The sequence below is a fragment of the Ammodytes marinus genome (genome assembly GCF_949987685.1).
Source record: "Ammodytes marinus genome assembly, chromosome: 5".
NCBI classification, from domain to species: Eukaryota; Metazoa; Chordata; class Actinopteri; order Uranoscopiformes; family Ammodytidae; genus Ammodytes; species Ammodytes marinus.
Window position 1 is genome coordinate 9,681,203 of NC_137234.1, and position 24,612 is coordinate 9,705,814.

The 24,612-nt window shown below is 40.4% G+C and overlaps 3 protein-coding genes across 3 annotated transcripts in view; all 3 read left to right on the forward strand.

Annotated features, from left to right (window-relative positions):
- The window catches only part of pparab (peroxisome proliferator-activated receptor alpha b), a 34,748-nt gene extending 23,531 nt beyond the window's left edge, over nt 1-11,217 (forward strand). The window contains exons 5-7 of the mRNA XM_080027629.1: nt 1,777-1,976; nt 6,082-6,532; nt 7,241-11,217. Coding sequence (XP_079883755.1) covers nt 1,777-1,976; nt 6,082-6,532; nt 7,241-7,485 — 896 coding nt within the window. The 3' untranslated portion in view covers nt 7,486-11,217. The remainder of the gene's footprint in view (nt 1-1,776; nt 1,977-6,081; nt 6,533-7,240) is intronic.
- A 1,538-nt stretch (nt 11,218-12,755) lies between these two features.
- Nucleotides 12,756-18,262, forward strand: yars2 (tyrosyl-tRNA synthetase 2, mitochondrial; the record flags this gene model as incomplete). Its single annotated transcript, XM_080027372.1, has 5 exons — nt 12,756-13,543; nt 14,175-14,342; nt 14,547-14,702; nt 16,492-16,662; nt 17,868-18,262. 5 exons carry the CDS (start codon nt 12,756-12,758, stop codon nt 18,025-18,027), a joined length of 1,443 nt encoding a protein of 480 aa, XP_079883498.1. The 3' UTR covers nt 18,028-18,262.
- Nucleotides 18,263-19,949: 1,687 nt separating this feature from the next.
- cdkn1bb (cyclin dependent kinase inhibitor 1Bb) lies at nt 19,950-24,293 on the forward strand. The gene is made up of 3 exons (XM_080027394.1): nt 19,950-20,729; nt 21,033-21,161; nt 22,687-24,293. The coding sequence occupies exons 1-2, from the start codon at nt 20,285-20,287 to the stop codon at nt 21,146-21,148; spliced, it is 561 nt and encodes a 186-aa protein (XP_079883520.1). The 5' UTR covers nt 19,950-20,284; the 3' UTR covers nt 21,149-21,161; nt 22,687-24,293.
- The last annotated feature ends 319 nt before the right edge of the window (nt 24,294-24,612 follow it).

Here is a 24,612-nt window from a genome sequence, read left to right on the forward strand (position 1 = left end):
TTTATGTTCAGCTTAGCATCAGTCACTTCCTCTCACCTTAATTGGACTTGGCTCCTGCCCAGGTGCCCCCGTGTGAGGCTTTACCAGCTTCTGATGATCCATAGACTTTGCGAGCAGTAATCTAATGGGCCCTCATGCTGTCTGCTGGCAAGGTATTTCATCCCTTCTCAGTCCTGCCTCATAGTTTGGCCCGGCATTTGTTTCAGCAGTTGGTCAATTGAAATCAGATCTCCTTTTTACACTCTTATGGTCTCATAAATGCAGGCGGTAGGGGCAGCTGGATGTTGGTTCCCCCAGAAAAGGTGTGTGTGTGTGTGTGTGTGTGTGTGTGTGTGTGTGTGTGTGTGTGTGTGTGTGTGTGTGTGTGTGTGTGTGTGTGTGTGTGTGTGTGTGTGTGTGTGTGTGTGTGTGTGTGTGTGTGTGTGTGTGTGTGTGTGTGTGTGTGTGTGTGTGTGTGTGTGTGTGTGTGTGTGTGTGTGTGTGTGTGTGTGTGTGTGTGTGTGTGTGTGTGTGTGTGTGTGTGTGTGTGTGTGTGTGTGTGTGTGTGTGTGTGTGTGTGTGTGTGTGTGTGTGTGTGTGTGTGCGCACTCTAGCCAACCTGCATAACAGTGTTTGTGTGTTTAAATTGGCAGAGAGGGGTTGAAAACAGTTCACCTATAATCTCATTAGTCAAATGGGATCAGGCCGTCTGAGAAATTCTGACATCCCCTTTACTCGTAAAAAAAACAACTCTCGGCATCAGACGTGTAAAGCACGTTGAAGCAGACAATTGGCAGTAGGCTTTATGCACTTTAGCTTAAAATTGAATCTCTCTTGTTTTGAAGTTAAGTTCCTCTGTTCCTTTTTTCTTTCTTTCATCTAAACATATTTTAGCGCCACTGTTTACAGACCCATCCGGAGGAAACAGTGGCTGCACCTGTTGCATCGTGATCTTATGCAGAATACACAATATTAATTAAACAATGTTCTTGCTAAACCAATTTCTATTGCCGATATTCACTAAAAAATGGGTGTTGATGACTGGAAGGTCAACCTTTCATACCATTAAGCAAAAAAATGGTATGGTAATTGCTCAAAAATGTTAATTGCTCAAATTATTATTGGTACTTATTGTAGATGCTTTCACTGCCAGGGTGAGACTGCCTGCCCTGCACATAGTGTGTTGTCCTGACCTCTTGGCCTCTCTTTGAAATATTGTTATTTTTAGATTTAGTGTGTGTGATTTGTGCTGGTACTGTGCTGTTTGTTAGAAAAGCCCAAACCATGACCATGGTCGATGTCTTTGATTGAGTTCGGCATGCTGTTTTTTCTTTAACTTTCTATCATGTGGTCTGTGACCTAGTGTTTGGGTGTAAAATCAGACGGCACTTCTACTGATTAGAACATTATGCTTTTCAAGGAAATGTAGGATTCTTCGGTTTAGGTTAGTGAATTATACTGCCATCAGATCCTAAGATCAGGGGGGAAATAAGGTTCTGGCACCAGATGTAAGGAAAATAATGATGTCAGTAAGATGTTGAAAAACCCTCTACGTTTTTACTTGTGCTGTTTTCTAAACATTTCAGCACTGCTGCCTACAGGACAGATTTGATAGAAAATTGGGATAAATTAATGTTATTGATTTTTTTTTGTCTCTATGGTAATCTGATATCATCATTAAATCCAGAGAATATAATATCTCTGACACTGGAAAATGTTCACCTGTGACTTATTAGACCAATACTGGCACAGATTATGTCATCTAAGTCTGAATTTTGTCTTTGTTGCTTCCTACAGCTATTCGTTTTGGCCGGATGCCCCAGTCAGAGAAGCTAAAGCTGAAGGCAGAGATGGTGACGGGGGACAGGGAGGTGGAGGACCCCCAGATGGCCGACCAGAAGACGCTGGCCCGGCAGATCTACGAGGCCTACCTCAAGAACTTCAGCATGAACAAGGCCAAGGCTCGCACCGTTCTCACCGGCAAGACCAGCACCCCTGTACGTTGATTAAGAGTAGTGGGTTGGTGAGTGAAAGGTGTGTGTGTGTGTGTGTGTGTGTGTGTGTGTGTGTGTGTGTGTGTGTGTGTGTGTGTGTGTGTGTGTGTGTGTGTGTGTGTGTGTGTGTGTGTGTGTGTGTGTGTGTGTGTGTGTGTGTGTGTGTGTGTGTGTGTGTGTGTGTGTGTGTGTGTGTGTGTGTGTGTGTGTGTGTGTGTGTGTGTGTGTGTGTGTGTGTGCGTTTTGCGTGTGTGTATTGTGTGTCCATGGTTCCTTTCATTATCAGCATTTCTACACATGCAGGTCGGGGTCATGATGTCCTGCAACTGTTTTAATTTATTTCTTCCACATTGTGGTGATTGTAATCTGTGATTGTAACATTCAAAATGTGTAATCGAGCTAATGTCTCAATGCGACCTGGCAACCAGTCCCTCGGAGATTACGCCAGGCCAGCCAGTGACAGAAATAACTTGCTCAATCAGCGTAGCGCAAGCCAACACACAAGCTGGACAAGGAAACATCTGTTTAAAAACTGAAAAGATAGAAAGAGCCAGTGTATGAGTCAACCGCCTGTTTCCCCCCACTATGCCTGTACTCTTTTTATCAGACATCCCCAATCTCCCCCCCCCCCCCCCCCCCCCCCCCCAAAAAAAAAACATTTCCTCAGAGCCTCGTTTCTTTCAATTTTCTTTTCATCATAAAAGAGGGGTCGTCAATGCGAGGGTCATTGACTGAAGCCCAGATTTTTTCATGGATGGATGGGTGTGTGTGAAGGTGCGAAATAAGTCAAGAGGGACAGGTCAGTCCAAGTGCACATCCATATTCAGAATTCTCCCACTGCTTATGGAGATCAAACCCACTAGATGAATATGGTATTTAAGTATTATACTAAGTCCATTCAGAGTCCAGGTGGAGTCTCTGGGGTGTGCAGCCACTGAAAGCAGTCGTTTGGAAACACAAATATTGTTTTGATTTTGATTGAGTACATTTGTGGTGACACAGTACTTCAATATAACATATTACTTTCCATATTAGTCATATTGGAAAGTCTTTGCCACAGCCGTGTATTTAAATGCTGACATGTTGCATACCTTTGTTGCTGAGATTGTTTGTGAGCAGTAAAGCATGGAAAAAACCCGTTCTAATGTTGTTGCAACTCATTCATTTAAGACTAATTTCCAAAATATTTCAGGAGAAATGATTTTAAAATGCTAAAGAAAATCACCCTTAAAAAAAGTGGATCATAGATGATCGACCTGTTTACACCCAGTCCATGCCTTGTAAGCGAGCCAATACATCTCTGTCAGGTTCTAACTCATCATTCTCGACGTCTGAGAGTAATAGTGTAGCCATAATTCTGTCACTCTGATTTGTGTACAGTAATTATTGTCTGACTTAACTGGTTTGGCGGTCTTGACTCCATGGAAAACTCAGCTGATTTGGAAATGAAAATATGTTGCTGCATCGCTGCATTTCTTTGGAGGGAATGAAAGGTACTTAGGTACAGACTGCTTTTTAGAAATCTATTTTACTGATGTCCTGGTTTTTAATCTAGCACCATCATCAGTTTCAAATTTGAATATGGCTTATACTGGTTTGTGACCAACCATCTGCACAACTGAAGGCTCTCCCATTAGCAAACAGCTTTGCAGCTTTAGCAATGCTATCATTGTACACAGGGCTGCCTTTACCTGCCACTAGGCCCTGGGGCTGAGAGGTTTCGTAGGCCCCCCGGGCGGCGGTCTTACAATACAGATGCGTTAAAGCCTTGTTTGTCTACACCACAATATCTCTATTGATGAAATACAAAATCACCTAAGGCGACATGTACTTAAACCCCTTCCTGGTCTAATGACTTTTAATAACCAAACACACATGGTTGGTTACAGTGTTTTTCCAAGTTATTGAGGAGACAGCGGTGGGGACCCAGGACCTTCTAGGTGGGTCCGGGGGCATGCCCCCCCGGAAGAAAAATGTGAACCCTTTAAAGTAAAATGCATCAATCTGGTGTACTTTGAGAAGAAAACTAAGGCTAAATCAACTGTTTCCTATGTGAGCTATTTTCTGGAATCATTTGGAGACACAGAAATACCAAATAGCAGAAACAAAAATATACAGGTTTAAAAAAATCCAGTCAGTCAGCATTCCAATTTTTTTTAAATAATCCCTTATCCCAAAGCTATTTCTCTCTTTGAATTCTTCGTTTTGTTTCTAATGGCTCAACTCAATATAGGCCCTTGATCTGCGTTGCCCCGAACAATGTTATTTAAACAAAAATAACAAAAATGTACTGGTGAATGACAGGCCCCCTGATCTTCATAGGCCAAAAATAATGTGATTTTTTTTTTTCCTTTTTCTTTACCAGTTCATGATGGGCCACTGATCTCCGTACGCCCCCTCTACGAAGATTAGGGGCCTATCATAAGCCAGTCAATAATGTATTGTTTTAAATGACAATGTCCGGGGCCTTCTAGATCAGGGGCCTTTGTTGATACAGTAAAAATATATATATATATATATATATATATATATATATATATATATATATATATATATATATATATATATATATATATATATATATACAGTATATATATATATATATATATATATATATATATTATTATTTTTTTTTTTGAGAGGCCCCTGATCTTCGTAGGCCCTGGGGCTTCAGCCCAGGTAAGCCCGTGCATAAAGGCGGCCCTGATTGTACACACAGACAGTGAATATGGGAAACAGAATACCTGCTGGAGTCAGCTAAAATCAGCATGTTTGCATTCTCATTGTGAGCATATGCTGACATTAGCATTTAGCTTAAAGCATCACTGTGTGGAGGTACAGCTCACAGAGCTGCTTGCATGACTGTGGGCTCCTCCTATGTTATTTTGTTGCCATCTGTAGCTTGTCAAAGTGCTTTAGGTGTATAATGCACTTGTTTTCTTAAATGATAGTGGATAAAAGCACACTGTCATCAGTGTAGCATCCCAGGCAATGCTTTCAGTATCCACTGTATTGAAAGCCTACTACTATATGTATAGAAAATGGCAACACCCCATTGAGCATTCATAAGGGTGTAGCTTCAGGCTCAAGGAGAATAATTATGTTGTCATGGAAATCTTAAGAATCAACAAGGGATTCGGGCTTCATACACTCTCTCTCCCCCTGAAGCACCACAGTCTCTACTGACAAAATAGTGTCAATACGATGAGGCCAACAACAGGCAAGGAATAGCCATCAGAAAACCAGGAGATATTTACTATAAACAATATGCAATATGGGTCGGCAGCAGCTGCAACATTGCATCGAGACAAATCTAAAACTGTGATTAATATTGAACTCATGAAATATATTGTAGATTGTAGCGCTGTAGCCTTTTCATAAAAAACTATTGGGTTTGTTATTTCAACATATTATTTGTCTTTCCAGTATTGGTTCTTATCCAGAATTTCCTTTGTTGTGTCATCTGGGTTGTGTTGACATGTAAGTCCCACAAAGTGAAGCTCTGTGTCCTGTCCCTCACGTGTGCATTTGGCACAGCAGTCATGAGTCAGAGGTCAGAGGAGATGAGCAGCAGCAGGTGTAGCTGCTCGTCAGATGTTGGAATGTGTCCTCTGTGGGAACAGTGACGCAGATATACATACAGTATGTTTAGCCCACATAGCTGCCTACTGTACGTTATGTACATCTTTTTATGAGCAGAAAGTGTTTGTCAGGTGCGCCAAAGTTTCCATACTGAGTTTCCCCCGGTAAGCCCTCTTTGCTTTGACCCTGCTTTACTTCCAGCATTAACTGTGCTAAAGTTTCTGGATTAATTATGTGCACGTGTTTACAGTGTTTACAGTGAGACTAATTATGCAATCACGGAAATATTCAAGTGACAATAATGGCTCTCCTTTCAGTAAAGATTATGGTTAAACAACACCGTTCCTACAGAGAGGTTTGCTGATACAGCTTTTTCCCCCATATTCATGTAGCCAGATTTATTGATGTGGGCCAAAATCATAGTAGCCTACCCACTGTAGTAGTGACTGTGTTGAATTTCAACTTTTACCTATACTTTACACATGGAATTCATAACAGCTTGACCTTCTCCACTATACCCACACAGCCTTTTGTCATCCACGACATGGAGACCCTCCAGCTGGCAGAGCAGACCCTGGTGGCTAAGATGGTCAGCTCAGGATCTCTGAAGGACAGGGAGGCAGAAGTTCGGATCTTCCACTGCTGCCAATGCACATCTGTAGAGACCGTCACAGAGCTCACGGAGTTTGCAAAGTCCGTGCCCGGGTTCGCGAGCCTGGACCTCAACGATCAGGTGACTCTATTGAAATACGGCGTCTACGAGGCCCTGTTCGCCATGCTGGCCTCCAGCATGAACAAGGACGGCATTCTGGTGGCGTACGGCTCGGGCTTCATCACCCGCGAGTTCCTCAAGAGCCTGCGGAGGCCCTTCAGCGACATGATGGAGCCAAAGTTCCAGTTTGCCATGAAGTTCAACTCGCTGGAGCTGGACGACAGCGACCTGGCTCTGTTTGTGGCCGCTATCATCTACTGTGGAGGTGAGGATGAAGGGACAGTATCTTTATTTTTAATTTAAGTTGTATTAGTCTGGAAGAAATACTGTATTATATAGACACTGCAGGTGAATAGGTTACAATGTTTAGCTTAGGCTATAGATACCATCATGACACTTTGCCAGTTAATTACTTATTTAATTTTGTAATTTTTTTGTAATAGATTTTTCAGTTTAAATCTTTATTTTATTTTAACAACAAAGTGTCCAAAGTTTTTACAGATTTTTGTAAAGCCTTTTTTTCATTATATTAACCAAAATATCTTATAAATGCATTTTCGTTAAGAACAAAATGGATCATAAATCGGACAATTGACAAAATATGAACAATACAACTTTTGGAAAGTTTAGTTGATATATGTAGGCTAAGTGTTTTGGAAGTTGAGATTTTTGGTTCAGAGTATTGAAAAAAGCTAATGTTGAGATAACGGCCCTAGCTAAATTTTAATTGTAGACCTTTTTATTAAAGAATACATGTAGTGAAGCAAAATAGCAAAAAATCTCAAAATTGGCCAGTGCTTGAAAAACAGAGTTTTGCAGGTCCTTTCTCGCCTCCGTTTTACGCACATAGCAAATATTATAAATCCAGTCTTGTACTACTCCCTTCCGTTTGAATGTTTGTATACCAACAGGAGGATTATGCGGGATTATGATTAAGAAATCTCACTCATGTTTACTCACTTTTGCCTTTCAGACCGCCCGGGCCTGGTGAATGTGGCGCACATCGAGCGTATGCAGGAGAGCATTGTGCAGGTGCTACAGCTCCACCTGCTGGCCAATCACCCTGACGACAGCTTCCTCTTCCCCCGGCTGCTGCAGAAACTGGCCGACCTCCGGCAGCTCGTCACCGAACACGCACAGCTGGTGCAGGAGATCAAAAAGACAGAGGACACGTCGCTGCACCCGCTCCTGCAAGAGATCTACAGAGACATGTACTGAGGAATAACTAGGAGACATTTTTTTTTCTTTTTTTTCAGGGACAGAAAAAGTGTCCTCAGTAAGCTAGGTTGAACCACTTGACCCCGTCCTCCCCCCCCCCCCCCCCCCCAGCAAGAGTTAGCTTTGGCTTCTGGTTGGACAAAGCAGGGGCTCTCATATACACAAAGTGGTGTGGTGCACATGTGATTGAGCCCCTATCGAGATACCAGAGTGTGCAATCTCTGACCAGATTCTTGGATTTAAAAAAACAGTACAAAAATGATCATTGGAAGTCTTTGAGGTGACCTCAGTGGTTATCCCTATATCCTGACCACCTTAACAAGCCCTACAATGAGGAAAGAGTGTGAACTTCACTCCAGCAGTATGTCTGAAAGTAGATTTGTTTATTTTATATATATACTGATGTCAAAGAGCAAAGAGCCATATACCGTCCGTCACACAGCTAACAACACCCAAATGACTTCTGAGGCAGCAGCAACACTTAAAGAGCAAAACAGCAAGGCAGCATTTTGCCACATTGGTCATCATTAAAAGGGTGGTGATGGTCGTCCATGCACCAGCCCTCCAGCATGTACTTTCACTTTTTGTATACCTAGAGACACAGCCGAGGTGCCACCAGGCTCCCCAAACGTAATTGTGTATTTATACTGTAGGTGTTCTAAGCCATACTTTGTCTGTAACGATACTGGAAATGAATCAACGTCTTTCATATTATTTTCTCTTCTCAACGACACAGCACTAATACTTTGTTTGCATGAGCGTCACTTATTATTCAAGTCCCCCACAAGCTGCACAGCCAATAGTATGGTTTACACTTGGGAAAAAGGTAGTGGAATCTTTAAGTTTGTCATTTTTTCATCACAAATCCACTGTTTATATGCACCACAATGCACATCTGAAGCACAAACACGCCTGTGACATGTTAATGGCACACTGTTTTATACTGGACCTCTGCTAAATGCCTTCCTAACTAAAACACATGCACAGACGTTTGGCACTCCATCATGTTTTGTGTCCCGATATTAAAGGGCTAACACTAAGATACAACTTATTGCAGTCAGACTTCAAGACGATTGGCTAGAAATGAATACATCTGTTTCTTTAATTCTTCACAAAGTGAACCCCTTTCCATCAAAATAACTTCTTAATTACATATCTTGCATCTTCTCCTCATTCTTATGTCACTCATTCTGCCTTTTCTTGTATTCCAATGACTGTGTGTGCTCCTCATAACACATGCAGCCTATTAAGATTCAGGGGTCTTTTGGTTTTTACATGATGGCAAAATGCATTATTATGGTATAGCCTCATCCTTTATACCAATACTTTGACATCAACAGAAACTTGTTATTTTGGGAGAACATGTTTCTGTTTTACTAATTCAGTTTCTTTAAATTTACCTGGTCAAAATCAAAAGACAAAGGCAAACAGGAGAGCATGTGGACATCTGCACTGAATTGATGATGTGAGTAAGATAAAGCCAGTCAGACGAGCTGTATGATTTTTATTTATAACAATTTGACATGGATGGATCAAGACCAAATATATTTCCACATTGTATCCTTTTAGGTGTATTTGTTTATTATGATAACGGTGCATGTGTAGAGGCCACTCCTGTATTTTGTTGTCACACTGCCTTTTTTTTTTGTAGAAAATGGACACACTAAATAGACGACCACAAGTGAGGGACTGTTGATAAGGACGTGATGAAAGTTTGCATGGCTGATCATTTGAATTATATCTTGGGAGAATGCTTTTCCTGCTTATCCAAACCATAATCTCCCCGAAATCATCATGAATTTATTGAAATGTATTCGCAAGAAATCTTGTGTTTATTATTACTTCACATTGTATAAACAGAGTGTATAGCTGAAATGTTCACGTTGACTGCTCGCTCCAACTTTTAACTTTATGAGGTATACAAGGTACTAATGATGATCAACTTTTGTATTCCTCCATTTGGTAAAGACCTTTTTCAATGTTTGAGATTTTACAGTAAATGTAGGTTAGGTACTGTATGTCCTTTTTATTTCTGCTTCAATGCCACACACTTGTGTTTTAATTGAATTGAATCATATTTTTATACTAAAGTATATATGTATGACTAAATCTGCTAATTGTTTATTTGAAATGGCACGAAGGAGAGTGCAGTGTAAATAGACTTGAGGGTTAACAGGGCAAATTGAATATCCATAGATCTGAATCCCGTTGGGGACATTCCATTTTGTTTATTGCTATATTTTAGATAGAAAAACCATCAATGCACTAAGTTCATTTCAACTTATTTTCATTTATCTGGTAAAGTAAGGATACAAATGATTTTGATATAAATGGAAGGCACTTGTGGGCTGTGCAGGGCTGTACTAGCTCACAAGCTTGGGTAGCCGGTTAAAACTTGACTTTTTGAATGACGTGAAAGGTACACTTTTCATTTGAATAGTCAAGCGTACAGCTCAGCACTGATCATACGATATTGGTTTATCCTCTTTTTGTACTCTGTTCTCAGGTTGAACATTCAAGAACGAATGGGTATGCACGGAATTCATCATTATTATCAGAAAACCATCCTTTTTTTTCTTCTCATTGGACAAACCCACCTGTATTTTTTTTTACACATCACATCTCTGTTGATTAAACAGAGAAAGCGAAAGCACTTGTAATGTGTTGCATCACATGCTACTATAGTCAAGAATGCAGTAATGAAAATGCAGTAAATACCGTTTTATAATTCCTGCTTTTGTCTCGCTCTTCGTGCGACGTTTTTCTCTCCTCACTTGCTGCTATAATTGTACTAACTCACCAAAACATTTATCTTGCCACGAGTAGATTACTGACCTTCAAGCTGCCTACTTACTTACTTACTTCTAACAGAATGTCAGCAATGCAGCATTTATTCAACGCAGCTTGGTTTTTTCCCCTCTCCTTGGGACTTGTAATGTCCCAGGTTTGCTTCGGGATTGACCACAAACAATGTGTGCCTTAGCGCGTGCCCATGCCATAAAACACTAGAGATTCCGAAAGAAAAAAACTTGACTGATGCGCACACACACACACACACACACACCTTTTTAGAATTGTGTCATCAGCTAGAATTAGCTGTATGTGACACAAAATGGCTACGAAACCATGTCCAAGCAAATTTGGGAAAACTATCCTTTGAACAGCAAGATAGAGGCTCCTAAACTGCTATTGCAGCTTCATTGTTACTGTACAGAACAGTAACAATGAAGGATTTGCTTTAAAAAGGACAACACTAAGCTTGTTGAAACAGAGCCAGGGGTTAGAGAGGAGAAGTCATGTATAAATGGGTGATGTCTGCTTACCCCTTAGGAATGTCTGTTTTGTGTTGAATTGATAAGGGACTTTTTTAGCTTATATCAGGGAAACCTAGTCTTCCTTTGTTGAACTAGCTCAGGACATAGAAAGTATTTACTTTTCCTCCCTCTCGATCTCTGTCTCTTTATTTCTATTTGGAATGAGTGTATAGTGCTCTGCCTTACAGCACACAATCACCAACAACAACATTGATTAATATGTCCTTTATTTTTATTTTTTTCCAAAACTGACAGTGAGATTTCACCAGGGAGCAGCAGTAAAAGCAGTTAGGTATTTGATTTTTTGTTTTTTTCCTGGATTTCATTGAGTTTTTTTGTTTTTGTTTTTTTGTGGCAATAGTGGTGTGTGAAAAGACAGCAGAGACCTTCTTTGGATGTGTTGTTCATGTGTACTGTGGCGTGGTAACATTACTGTAAATGTTTGATGAATGTATATCTAGTCATTTAAACAATGGAAAAAGTTGAGATTGAAAGGATTTCAAAATAAAATGATTTTAAAATCCTCCAGTTTGCATTGTGTTGGTTTGAAATGAAATGGACACTGCTAAAGTCGATGCCAGGAACCATTTACAATAATAATAACATATAATAATTATCAAATAAATCAATGATCTATGTCTCTACTATTGAGGGAATGGCAAGGCGACTTTATTTAAATAGCACATTTTGACAATAAAGACTATGCAAAGTGCATTACACAGGCAAGGAAATATTAGAATCACAAAACGATAAGAAATAAACTGAATACAATCAAATAAGATTGAATAAAATTACATTTAAAAAAGGTAATTAAAAAAATACAAACATAAATGCAGGTTACAGTGTAGTCATCATTTCATGTGATCCAAGTGCAAGAAAGGGAAATAAAAGTGCATGGGAGAACAGCAGAAACTGAAATTGAGATTTGAGAACGTGGCTGGAGTTGGAGGTCATTCGAGATCTTCAGAAAATAGGTCGCATCTGTGTGCAGTGTGGTAAACTGAGATTTGTATTTGCTAAAATAAAAGGTCCAAAAATAAAAGTATATCTAAAAATAGAAATGCAATGTTAAATTTAAGCCTGTAACTGTTGTTTCTCATGTCAGCTGGACTTGATGCAAGAACGCCATCTCTTGGGCTACAGTCAAACCTGCACAATTACAGTAGATGCCTTATCAGTGAGTATTAAGTGCACATATTTAATTTAACTTGAGACATTAGGTCTGCATGTGTTGATGGCGGAAGTAATGATTGCACAGTTATAAGGGGGTTAGGGCTTACCCTAAGTAAAATCCACATCCCACACAGGCCATGTGACCAACAATAGGCCTATGTCATTTTAGTATTGGATCACTAAACAAAATACCTTCATGTTCGGTGAGCCTGTAGTTTAGTGTAATTAATCTGATTAAAGACACCGGGAATCATGAATAAAATGGGAAAATGACATTTGATCAAATGGTAGCCTATAGCAGGGGTGACATTATATAGGTCAGTTTTGCACTTATCAATATGTGTAATACTTTAAACATGGCTCCAAATTGTCTGTGTAGTAAGAAAAAAATAGATAAAAAATCAGAACTCAAAACACAGTAATGAAGCAGAAAACTGAAAAGAAATAGAGGTAGGTAATGCACAACTATGTAGGCCTAGTAGTTACTAAAAAATTAAGAAATAGTTAAAAAAAACTATTTAGTAGGTAATAGGTTACTACAGTGTTGGCCTTCCTTATTGTAAAGTATTACCGATCACTTTCCCTGCTTGGTCTTTTATCCTTCTCTTTCATTGTTCTTGGGAACTTCTTCATTCAAACAAACTACACTGGCTGGATAATAGATAATGCAAAGCTCCCTTCTCTGACAACCAGTGCACTAGAGGGCGCCCTACTCTTTACACCCTATTCCTGATTGTCAACTCCTCCTCCGCCTCCTTCTGTCCTCATGTCACATTGTCCAACATGTCTGCGTCCATGGTGAGGACCTGCCGTGTTGTATCGCGGCATGGATCCTGTATTCTATCTAGGCGAACGAGCCTTTCCCTCACTCTCAGGTCCAAATTCCACTGTTCTTCAGCTTCCCATAACGGACTGCTCTATTCCCTTAATAAACGCGGCATTGTGAAGGAGTCTTTCCCGGAGAACGCAGCGCAGGACCAGCTCCCTCGCTTGCTCCAATCCGGTGCTCAGACAGTGTATTGCGGCTTTGACCCCACGGCCGACAGCCTCCATGTGGGGAACTTGTTGGCGATCATCGGCCTGCTGCACTTCCGGAACGCCGGGCACCATGTCCTGGCGGTGCTCGGAGGGGCCACGGCTCAGATCGGAGACCCGAGCGGCAAGACGAGCGAGAGGGAGCGGCTGTCAGAGGACGCGGTGGAGGCGAACACCCACAGCATCCGGGAGAGCATCCATAGGATTTGCACCAACCACGAACTGCACTTCCACGACGTTAAGAAAAACCTAGGCACTTTGACTGTTTTAAACAACCTGAGCTGGTACAAGGACAGGAGCGTGGTGGGCTTCCTGTCGGAGGCCGGGAGACACTTCAGGATGGGCACCATGCTGAGCCGACACAGCGTGCAGTCCAGGCTCAAGAGCGCAGACGGTATGAGCCTGACCGAGTTCACCTACCAGGTGTTCCAAGCCTTCGACTTCCACCACCTCAACCAGATCTACGGCTGCAAGATTCAGCTGGGGGGCACCGACCAGCTGGGCAATCTGATGTCCGGATATGAATATATTCAAAAGTAAATGGACATCCTACTTATAAAGAGTAGCCTATCTCTTTTTTCTTGTATTTTTTACTATGAGAGAGCATTGTTCCAACCCTCATCGGAAATTCTGTCAATTTTAATATATTGTTGTGCGAGCCTTGATAGTGTATGCTATGCACTAATGTGAGTAAAGGTCTTGTATAGATTGTAAGGGGCCAGCCACTCTTAAATTCTGCATACTACAAAGTTGCGATGAGGTTTTTCATTTTAGTGAAAAAGGATTTAAAGGTGGAGTCAGCGATCAATAAACCAGCAAACTGGTAGGTTATGTAAACAGAGAGGACCAATATAGATAGCAAGCAAGATACCAGTTTACAGAGCCTAGGGCGGCTGTGTATTATTAACACAGGATTGTTTTTCATCACACGCAGTATGGACAGGTAGCGAATCGTGAGGGGATATTCACTGATTTTGACAACAAGCATTCTACAGAATAGCTGACTCCACCTTCTAACTTTCAAGCAATTACACCCTTTGGTGAAACATGAAAAAAGGCACCGGCAATTCACCAATGTGGACCTCTCCTCTGCTCACAACTTTATTAAGATACAAAACACTTACACCAGACATTCTAACCCTTACCAAACCCTTCTTTCCTCATTAGAGTGACTGGTGAGGAGGTGTTCGGCCTGACCATCCCTCTGGTGACCAGCTCTGTTGGGGACAAGCTGGGCAAGACAGCCGGCAACGCAGTGTGGCTCAACAGAGACAAGACCTCTCCCTTTGAACTCTACCAGTTCTTTCTCAGGCAGCCCGACGTCAGTGTGGAAGGGTGGGTGGAGACCAAGCCTTTTGATAGGCTTTGCTTATAAAGATAAAAAAAAAGTAACATATGACATCATCAACTCACATCTGGGTCCCTACCTATACATCCATTACCTAATCTCGCTTGTTGAAGTAGTATCTACAATGCTATACATGTAGATACTGAGCCCTGTATTAAATGGCTGAGGTGTATTGTTTGGTCTGTTGGCAGGTTTCTGAAGCTGTTCACCTTCCTGCCTCTAGCGGAGGTGGAGAGGCTGATGGAGCAGCAGAGAGAGGATCCCAGTAAACGCCTGGCACACAAACGACTGGCGGCAGAGGTGACCAAACTGGTGCATGGGAAGGAGGGGCTCGAGAGTGCAAAGAGGTCAGAATATGTCTATTTTTTGTGCTGTATGTGGTGTCTAATGCTCTTTTATTCAGTGGAATTTTTCTTGTTAATTCCTCAGTTATTTTCTTTGTGGGTCGACCTATTAAAGACAGCAGGAATAATTAAGTGTTATTGAGAAAGACACCAACTCCTTTGTTCTGTAGCAGCCCATGATCTTTGACCACCTTGCATTAGGGCTGTCACTTTTTCCAAAAATGAATTTTGGACGAATTTAAAATGACATGTCATTTGTTTGAATTAATTCCAAGGTGAGTAAAAAAAAAACAGGTCTGAGGTGCTTGCTGTCTAGACAGGGTTTCAGTTGGGTAGTAAGCTAGTAGGTTAGCCCGCAAATGTGTCGTTGTTGAAAAGTTAGACAGCTGCCTTTTTACAGAGTACACAAACAGCCTTACATTTGTTCATGCCCTTGCCGTCTACAGTGTTGAACAAAATATTCTTTCACACGCTGCTTATATTTTTTGGTTTTTTGAATGTCCGCTCAGAACAGCACTGTTCGCTATTGTCCATTTTTGTAGCAAAACAACATTAACTTAGTTCACTGATAGGTCAATAGGTCAAACTGTATTAGAGCGCCCTCTGCAGGATCACAATGGAATCTACTTGAAATGTTCCAGTGCACTTTTGAGACTGCAGCCGCCATATCTAGCAGGTCATTACAGTTTGAATATGAACTTATCACCCCACATTCTAAATTAATCTAAATCTTAATTTTTAATATAAAACGATAGCCCTACTTAACCCATCGATGACGGCTGCTGCGCGATGCCACATTGTATCTCCTGCCTGATGCTGCGTCACGCAGCATTGTTACTTTATCTAATTTTCATGGCGTGCGCAACATAGAATGCACCGTCATTGGTTCAAATACACATGAGGTGGGTTTTGTTGATTTTTTAAGACCACGTGACCACCCAAAAAATGTGTGGTTTGCCGAAAATCATGCCAATCAAAAAATGTATAAATAAATAAATAATAATAATAAAAATACGCCAGCTGTGTCGGCGATAGTGTATTACAGAACAGTTAGTGGCGTTCGGAGCGCAGAATCAAGGTCTACTATAGGCTACTGACGAAAATCACACAACACATTGCATCTATTTATTAACAATATTTATGAATTTAGGCTATATTTTGCTGCTCCAACTCAAATTCAGCCCAGCCAGGCGATAGTTAAGATTCAGTTTCGTTTTCATCTCCGTGGTATACAGCCGTTTGGACCAGCTGATCGGCTCCTGACAGCCGGAGTCAGTCTGCGTTCCAGTTGTACTGGGAAGTCGGATTTATGGTGCCAGTGATAACTGAACTAAATAATAAAATAAAGCTATCTCTTCCTCCCTATATCTGTCTATCTTTATCCCTCCACTGCACACTCAGTCACTACTATCCATACTAAAAGGAAGCAGGATTTTAACCTCGTTTAGCACATTATTTTTAAATATTTTATATTATTTTTTTTTTTCTCCCCCATCTAATTCTGACGATTTTTAGAAAAAATTGTTGGTTTGTAAGCGCTAAGGGAGCATGTTTAAATAAAACCTGTGAACCTTAACTTTAAATGTATTTTATTTCATGTTTCTATGTGCTACACAGGCTTAGATATTAAGGTTTTGGTAGACTTGACAATTCATACTATTTTTTCAGAAAACCCTCAGGCATTAAGGACATGCATCCTAGATTGCCATAGTCATCAATGGGTTAACCTTTGCATTGGGGACAACTAACCCATGCATAGAAAAAAAAGTCATATTTAATATTTCCATTGCAGATGTACCAATGCACTGTACCACAGCAGCGTGCAGGCCTTGGAGGAGATGAGTGATGAGGAGCTGCAGGAGCTCTTCAGGGAGGCTCCCTTCCATGAGCTGCTGTTGGAGCCGGGCACCACGGTGATAGACGCCTGTCGCAGGGTCAACGCCATCCCAGAGGGTCCCAAAGGGTAGGGGCTACAATGCTGCTTCTCCTACGTGCAGTACACTTCAAAAGTGAATGGAGTTATTTTGGAAGACTCAGGTTTTGGAAGTGAAATTTCAAGTAGATTTTTAGACATAGACCATGTTGCATGATTCAAAGTTTTTTTTTCCTAGGGTTAAATTATCAGTCTAAAAGGAAAAAGTAATTGATAGAATAGAACTGCTTTTTTGAGAGAGAATAAAAAAATCCTAGTTATGATCTGTGATACATGAACGTTTTGGGGGTGAATGTTGGCAAGAAAGACCCGACCACAGAGTTTAAAATTCTGTCACATGCAACGCTAACACGTCTGAAGAGGAGTGGAATGGACAATTGGGCTGCTGAGAAAACTGATTTTATCATTTACAGACCAAATAAGTCTGTTTAATGTTTGGGTCAGCTTTGGATAAATTCAGCGTGTATATAGAGCAACGTTTTGTAAGAACTGCATAAACTAAGCATTTAGATTTGCTTCTGCTCTGATTAGTGCTTCTAACTTGGATTCTTCTCCATGGTAACGGCACCAGAGGCCCTCTGGTAATATTTAAAGCCATCATGCACCATGCATAATGGTGGATAAAACACAGATTCTCAGTAACCCAGTTGAAATAAGAACTGGTGGCCCCTTGATGTAAACCTCTTAAGATTGTTACATTATCCGGGAGAGTCCTGTGTTTCTATTACGCAACTTTCTTCATTTTGATGAATGGAAAAGTTTCTTCTTAAGCCAGTGTTTTGTGTTCTTTTCACTTTGGGCGTACAGACTCTTTAGAACATAAAGCTCCTGTCATATGTTCTGTTGATTCAGAGTGCATTTTTGTATAGCGATGCATGTAACCATTATTATTGATTAAGTTGTCATTTATTTTTAGATTAACCTTATCTTCTGTAAAATGTCAGAAAAACTTATAAGAAACTTGATATCCTTCACAAAGTTCCAAAAATGAATGATGTTTTCGAATTTTGTCCGACACAACAGTCCAAACTACACTCAATCCCCAATTTTAAAAAACCGTAGAAGAGCAGCAGATGCTTACAGAACCATTAAATGTTTGGCATTTTTTCTTGATACATGGATCAAATGATACATTTTGCTGCAGACATTATTTGCAATTCATTTTCTGATAATATCAACAACTCAATAATTCCTGCTAATTTCACTAATTGGACTGTTGACATGTTTGTGTGCAGGTACCGAATGGTTTTGGAGGGAGCGGTGTGGATCAACCACAGGCGTGCAGACAAAGCAGAGCAGGTGCTGATTCCCAAACTCCACATCCTTTCCAATGGACTTACCTTACTCAGAGTGGGCAAGAAGAACTTCTACATCATCAAGTGGCTCAGTCTTTGAGGCTGTCTGCATTCGTAAGGGACAACTTTGAACCGTGATGAACTAACTGGGAAGGTAGGCGACTACACTTCTGCACAGTCAGTGAGGAGCGTGGATGGACTGATATTTTTTGAACATTGCGGGTTTTTGGCCTAAGCCCTTAGCGATTGTTTTTGGTCTTCATATAAATATGTATATGTACAGATGTGACATAATTTATCTAAAGCTATGGAACTATTAAAAATCCTTTTGATATAAAGAATGTTGCCGGCTGATTTTCTATGTACAGCTTCAGAGATATTTGCAAAGTGAACACTAGGGGGCAGCGTTGTCTCAGTCATAATGGCGGCGCTGCAGGCACACACACACACACACACACACACACACACACACACACACACACACACAGCTGCACCACATACCCTGCCGTGATCCCAGAGGTAAATAATTGCTCACATTAAAATCAAATTGCATCATTTCTCGCAAACAGGTTACGGTTTCTATTTTGAGCAAGTCGTGTCTCTTTCAATTTTATGTGAACATGAGGCCAACATCTGTATGAATGGGGCTGCTTTTTCCTCTATTTAGTGGTGGGTAGGTGTAAAATGGACCGGAATAAAAAAGAACCAAGTGTTAGATAAATTCCAGAATTTATTAACAGTGCTTGTAGAGGATTTTTATATTCCATAAATTGGATTCTTCCTCTAGAATAAAAAAAAAAAAGATTGGCATTAGATTTTCCCCTAAAGTACAACGTTTTCAATGTGGTGTAAATAAGCATTTCTAGCTTGCTGCCTTTGTCTGTCATTCTTTCTTTGTAGATTTATTTTTATTTTTTTATTGCAGAATTCTGAATATGGACATGCTTATGTTTTTCTAGCCCTAGTACATCTGTTCTTCTCTTCTTTTTCTTCTGGAGACCTGGAGTAGATGAGGACAGGGTCTGGTGTGTGCTGACCTTGACTTACCTCTCCTAGCTCCAGAGAATTGGTGAAAATACAAAATCATAAGATACGCATTTGCAGATTTGAAAAAGTATATATTTTCTTCAGTTGTTGGATAGTAATGACATTTTTTTTGGGGGGGGGATACCTACTATAGCAGAGGGCCCACACCTTGAAGCTTTGGCCTATGTATTTTCAGAAGTCATCTCTTAAGGTGGAAATCGTTTGTAGCAGTTTGTTGAAAAATCTGATCCACAACTTGTTATTCCAAATTTTACTTGTTTTGGTAGTCTTGTGAATTTTTGATTTGTTCTGGAAAAAAAGTATTTTGTTATTTGCATTGGTTTTCAGAATCAATTAGTTTCAAGTAAAAACTAAAATAACATGGCCTGCTGATGCATGAAAGTTGGTCATTTCAATTTAAAACAAAGCATTGTTTTGTGTCTGTACAGTGAAGTGTAGTCTTGTTTCTTGCTGCTAGGATGGATTCATTGTTTAATTGCATTAGGCTATACATGCCCCAAGCAGTTAATATATAAATTAGTCAGTGGCTTTCATCAACAGCCAAATTTTTTTTTTTTTTTTCAATTTGGAAGTTGAAATGGAAAACAAATTATTATGATGGCTTATTTTTGGAAAATAAAATAAAAATGCAACATATTTATATATAAAAAAAAGAGAGAGGCTTTGTCAAACAATAATGAAAAGTATGATCATGCAGATGCAGTTGCAACTTTCATTTACAGTGTTGTATTCGTTGCCAAAGCAGCCTGAAGATTGAAAAAAACTTGGGATTTGGTGCAGTGGCACAGACGTGCTGAGCCTGGGTGTTGCGTCTCTTGCTTCAACTCACCGGTCCACCTTAAGAGTGGGCGGGCTTTAGCTCTCTGAACCAATGAGCGTTGCGCTTCACGTTTAAATAGCTTCGTGTGTCAATCATTTCCCCCCCTCACTCCCCTCCCTCCAGTCAGGCTCCACTCTCAATCCCAAGTACATCTTTCAATCGCCATATTGGGTACTGAGAAGGTTTGTCTGCCGTTTCTCTCACTACGGACGAATTTTGACAGAGCGGCTCCGGTTCCTGTGCACTTTGTTTTGATGCTCCGCGGAGACCACTTCGGGCTTCAGAACGCCGCGGCCGTTACCGTCTCCAGCTCGACGTATGCATGGCATAACTCGGTTTTACGCTTGTTTTGGATCTTTGCTAAGCGACTGGGAGATACCCGTTGTTTTTTAAGCCGTATGTGAGTTATTTTTTGTCTTCCTTTTCTTGTGCGAAAACTGAACGCTCCCGGCTGTTTGAAAAAAATCGTCTTTCTTTCGGGGGCGAAAAAATGTCAGATGTTCGGCTATCAAACGGGAGCCCGACGTTGGAGCAGCGGACGGAGCAGCGGGTGTCGGATCACCCCAAACCTTCCGCCTGCAGAAGCCTCTTCGGCTCGGTGGACCACGAAGAGTTAAAGAGGGATTTAAAGGGACACTTGCGGGAGATGGAAGAGGCTGCCTCCACCAAGTGGGGCTTCGACTTCCCCAGTCACACGCCGCTTCCCTACGGCAGACTCGAGTGGGAACTAGTGGATAGCAGAGACGTGCCCGGCTTCTACCACAGGCAGCCGCGGCGGAGGGAGAAGGGCGTCTGCTCCGCCGGGAATAACAACAATGTGGATCTAAACGGGAACCATCATAACTGTGTTGTGGTGGAAGACAGCGAGCGGTCTGACGGGCCGATGGAGTGCACGGAGCAGTGCACCGGGCTGAGGAAAAGACCTGCACGTCACGGTACTAGATTTTAAGCAACAAAATGAAACTAATTTTTATTTAATTTTTTTTAAAAATACAAGACTGCATGTGTGGGTAGCAGGTAACTGGGGCTTATTTCCACATATCGATCACAGTGCATCCAATTTTTTTTCCTTTTTCTTTTCATAGCTGCATAATGGAGACATAATGAAAATATGCAGCTTAAAGGGTTTACAAACAGGCATCACCAATTTCGTTAAATATAATTGTCCATTTTTACCTCTTTTTTTTTAAAGGTTTATTTTTTATTTTTTTTACTGACGTTAAACTTTGCCTTCGCAGACCCCTCGGCCCAAAACAAGAGGTCACACACCAGCTCCGACGAGGTGAGCTGTCCGAGCCTGAGCCACTCTGCAGAACACACACCCAGAAAGACCAGTCCCAAGAGGCAAACGTGAGGACGACACAACGGTAAGCAAACAACTAGCATGGCTTTGAGGCACGTCGTTTTTTATGGTTCAATGGGCTTCTTACTCTAGGTAGAAAATGCAGCCCCCACCTTCCTCTCTTCCAGCTGTTGCTTACCTCTAAAGATAGCTGTACATTGAACTAAATAGGCTACTAATTTAAAAACTAAAATATATTTTTATTGTATTATTTCCGTACTATCAGGTGACCTCTGTAATGTCATTTGCAGTTCGGTTGTGTGCAACTTTTGAACAAACACAATACTGAATTTCCCCTTTTAAAAGCTGATGTCAGCCTTCCCCATTCATATAGTACTATTCATGGTATTAATAGCAGTAGTAGTGTGGGAGTAAAGAGTTCAGTTGTATTTTTGCACTCAAACCTGTTTCAGAGTTTGGAGTAAATACAGGAAAAACGTGGTTGTACATTTCCACTTTTTTTCTTTTTTCTACTACAACCGCTGCCTGCCTGCCTGCCTGCCGAGGGAGAGCCTGAGTTTCCGACTAAACTGTAAACAACAAGTGCTGAACAACAGTGTAGTAGTAACACGTCAGCAGCCACTGCCCTCAGAGCAGGGACGGGAAGGGGCTGGTCTCGCTCTCTCTCTCTCTGTGTGTGTGTGTGTGTGTGTGTGTGTGTGTGTGTGTGTGTGTGTGTGTGTGTGTGTGTGTGTGTGTGTTGCACACACTTTGCACACTAATGTTACGACACACACACACTCACACATCTGTCTGTGCCGGTGGAGAGTGTGCAGAGGAGCCGTGCAGGTCTGAGATAAAGTGTGTTGGTTGGCCGCTGCGTAGAGGGGGGAACAGGCATGAAATCTGTGTTGTCGTGGGGCAGGATGTGAACTGTCAAGGCTGCAGGGAAGCATAAACACCTACACTTGCCTTCTAGAATATTATCTTAATATGTGGAAATGGGCAAAGTCTTTTTTCGGGATATTATTAGGTCACTGATCTATGTAGAAAACATGGTGCTTTTTGATTGACACGAAAGACAACAAGTGTATGGGTTTTCTGTAGTTTTTGTATTGGCTACCTTTTTAAAAAAAATCCTATAAAGTATGATAACATTATAAGTTTAAACATGGTGACCTTCTGCTGATTTTACACATATACTATTTTGTACAGAGTCTAATGAAAGAATGAATGAGCACACAAGCAATTCTTGCATCAGTTCAACAACTGTCACTAGAGGAAAAACGTCACTTGTTGGACAATTTCCAGCGTATCCGTGTGTCACAAGCCTTATTTTTTCTGATAGTCATGTTGCTTTCGAGGTAATCCTCCTCCTATTTGTCAAAATGCAAATGGTTGTAGAGAAAAAAACAAATTCCCCTTTTTCTTTGACTGAAAACTATGCTCTTCCATCCATTCTCACTTATTTGCAAAAGTTTTGTTCAAGTGATGCATGAAGCTCAGTGTTTTTATGTTAATCTCAACCTTTCAGCCTCTTATTTATTTATGTATGTCGATTATTTTTTTCCATCTGACTAATTTTATTTATTTATTTATTTTTCCTACAGATCCGAAGATGTATTTCCCCATTTACGTGGGAAACCTCAGTGTTGGCCGATTGTTGGAAGAGGAAGTACACAGCATCAGAAACATATCGGCTCTTCCTGAAGACACGGGGGGGAGAGGACGCTGTTGAAGCACTGAATAGAAACACTAAAGTTGTGGCACTCAATTAAAAAAAAAAAAAGTTACTGCCTCTGAAAGCAGTCAATGTAGCAGTGTGCAATTAGGTTTGATTTCCTTTTTTGCTCCTTTTTTTTTTTTTTTCTACCTGTGTGTAAATAAATATACATAGCCTATTATAATATTATATTTCTCTCCATATGTAGCACATAAGAAAAACATTATGATTTGAACACAGATCCTTTTTGTAAAAAGGTGTGAATTTTGATTTGACTTGAAGAATTGCAGTGTAGTTTGATACATGTTTCCAAAATGCTGTTCTGTTTTGTTTTGACATTTTATTTACAGTGTTCCCTATTTTGCTACATTTAAAAAAAAACACACAATCATGGCTTCTTACAGTTTCTCAACAGTGTATCTTCACGCCGTCATCGTCCTAACTCAGCAGTGAAGAACGGTACAAATGTAGCTCATCTGTTATTATTTTTTATAATTTTTTTCTTCCTCTGGTCACCAAGTGCACGTTCTCCTAAGAGATCTATTTCCCCAGGAAATCAACACAGGAAAAAAAAAAGTAATATTTCTGTTTGGACTTCCTCTAAATATTTATTTTGTGAAAAGTGCTTTTAGCATCCTGGAATATGATTTTTATTATTAATTTTTTCTCAAATTCTCCTGCACACCTCAGCCACATTGTAAGTGTGTGTTAGATTTTCATCTGGAGTTGTGAGGTACTCAGATAATGAAGGACAAAGACCATACAAACTGCACAGGTTGTGTTGTAAAGTCATCCTCTCTTTTGACTGTGTTCCTTTTTGTTTTCATCAGCCTTAATGCTCTTAAAAGAGGATTTTATTTTCTCCTTCTGAAAAAAAAGAGGTTGAATGTCCTTTACAATACCAAATACATGGTTGCTTCAGTATGGTTGCCAGCACCGCCTGTGCTCCCTCATTGACTTCACATTGTATGACTTTGTGATAACCTTGACTTAAATTTCCATATGTGTGTTTGTAATTTTTTTTTTCACCAATGTTGTTAGCCTGCTGAGGATGCAAATGTGAGCATCTAAAAGCTTCCCTTTATTTGCCTAAAGTGTGGGTTCTATTCAAAGAGACCAGTGTTACACCTGGACCGAGAGAGAAAAAAAACGGCTTGTCTCAGAAATGCAGTCACCATGCCTGTGTATTTGTGTAAATCTTTTGCAATGTACCTGTGTACATAATTTTTGTAAAAACACTGAGAAATTATACTAACTTATTTATGTCAAGCTTTTTTTATGTAGAATAAAAAATGGGTTTTTGATTACGGTTATCCAAAGTGGCATTTACTTTATTATAATTGTCTTATTTTGTAAAAAGCATATTTTTGGTAGTTTTTTTTTTCTTTTCTTATCAATAAGGTTGCAAACTGAGCCTGGTAAAATATTTGATGTGCATTTTGTAATGTGTGGTTATAAAATGTGTTGCAATCAATTAAAAAAGAGGAAATTAAATCTATCTGACTTGTGGATGCTTTTTACACTTACACTCACACACAAACAAACTCATACATTGTTTTGGTTTTATCTATTTAAACTTAATATTTGGAAAGCTAGCCCCAAAAAAATATACTATTACTATCAGTCTTGAACAAACAATTTTAGACCTTTGCAGAGGGATTTTTGTATTCCAGCTGTTGTGTGAGTGGATCTCTGTGTGTGTGTGTGTGTGTGTGGAGGCAGCCTCGTACAATATAGTGACACTCCCAATATGAATCCACCAGCATTTTGAGCGGGCTGATGATTGACACTTAAGACTTCCAATGAAAATGAG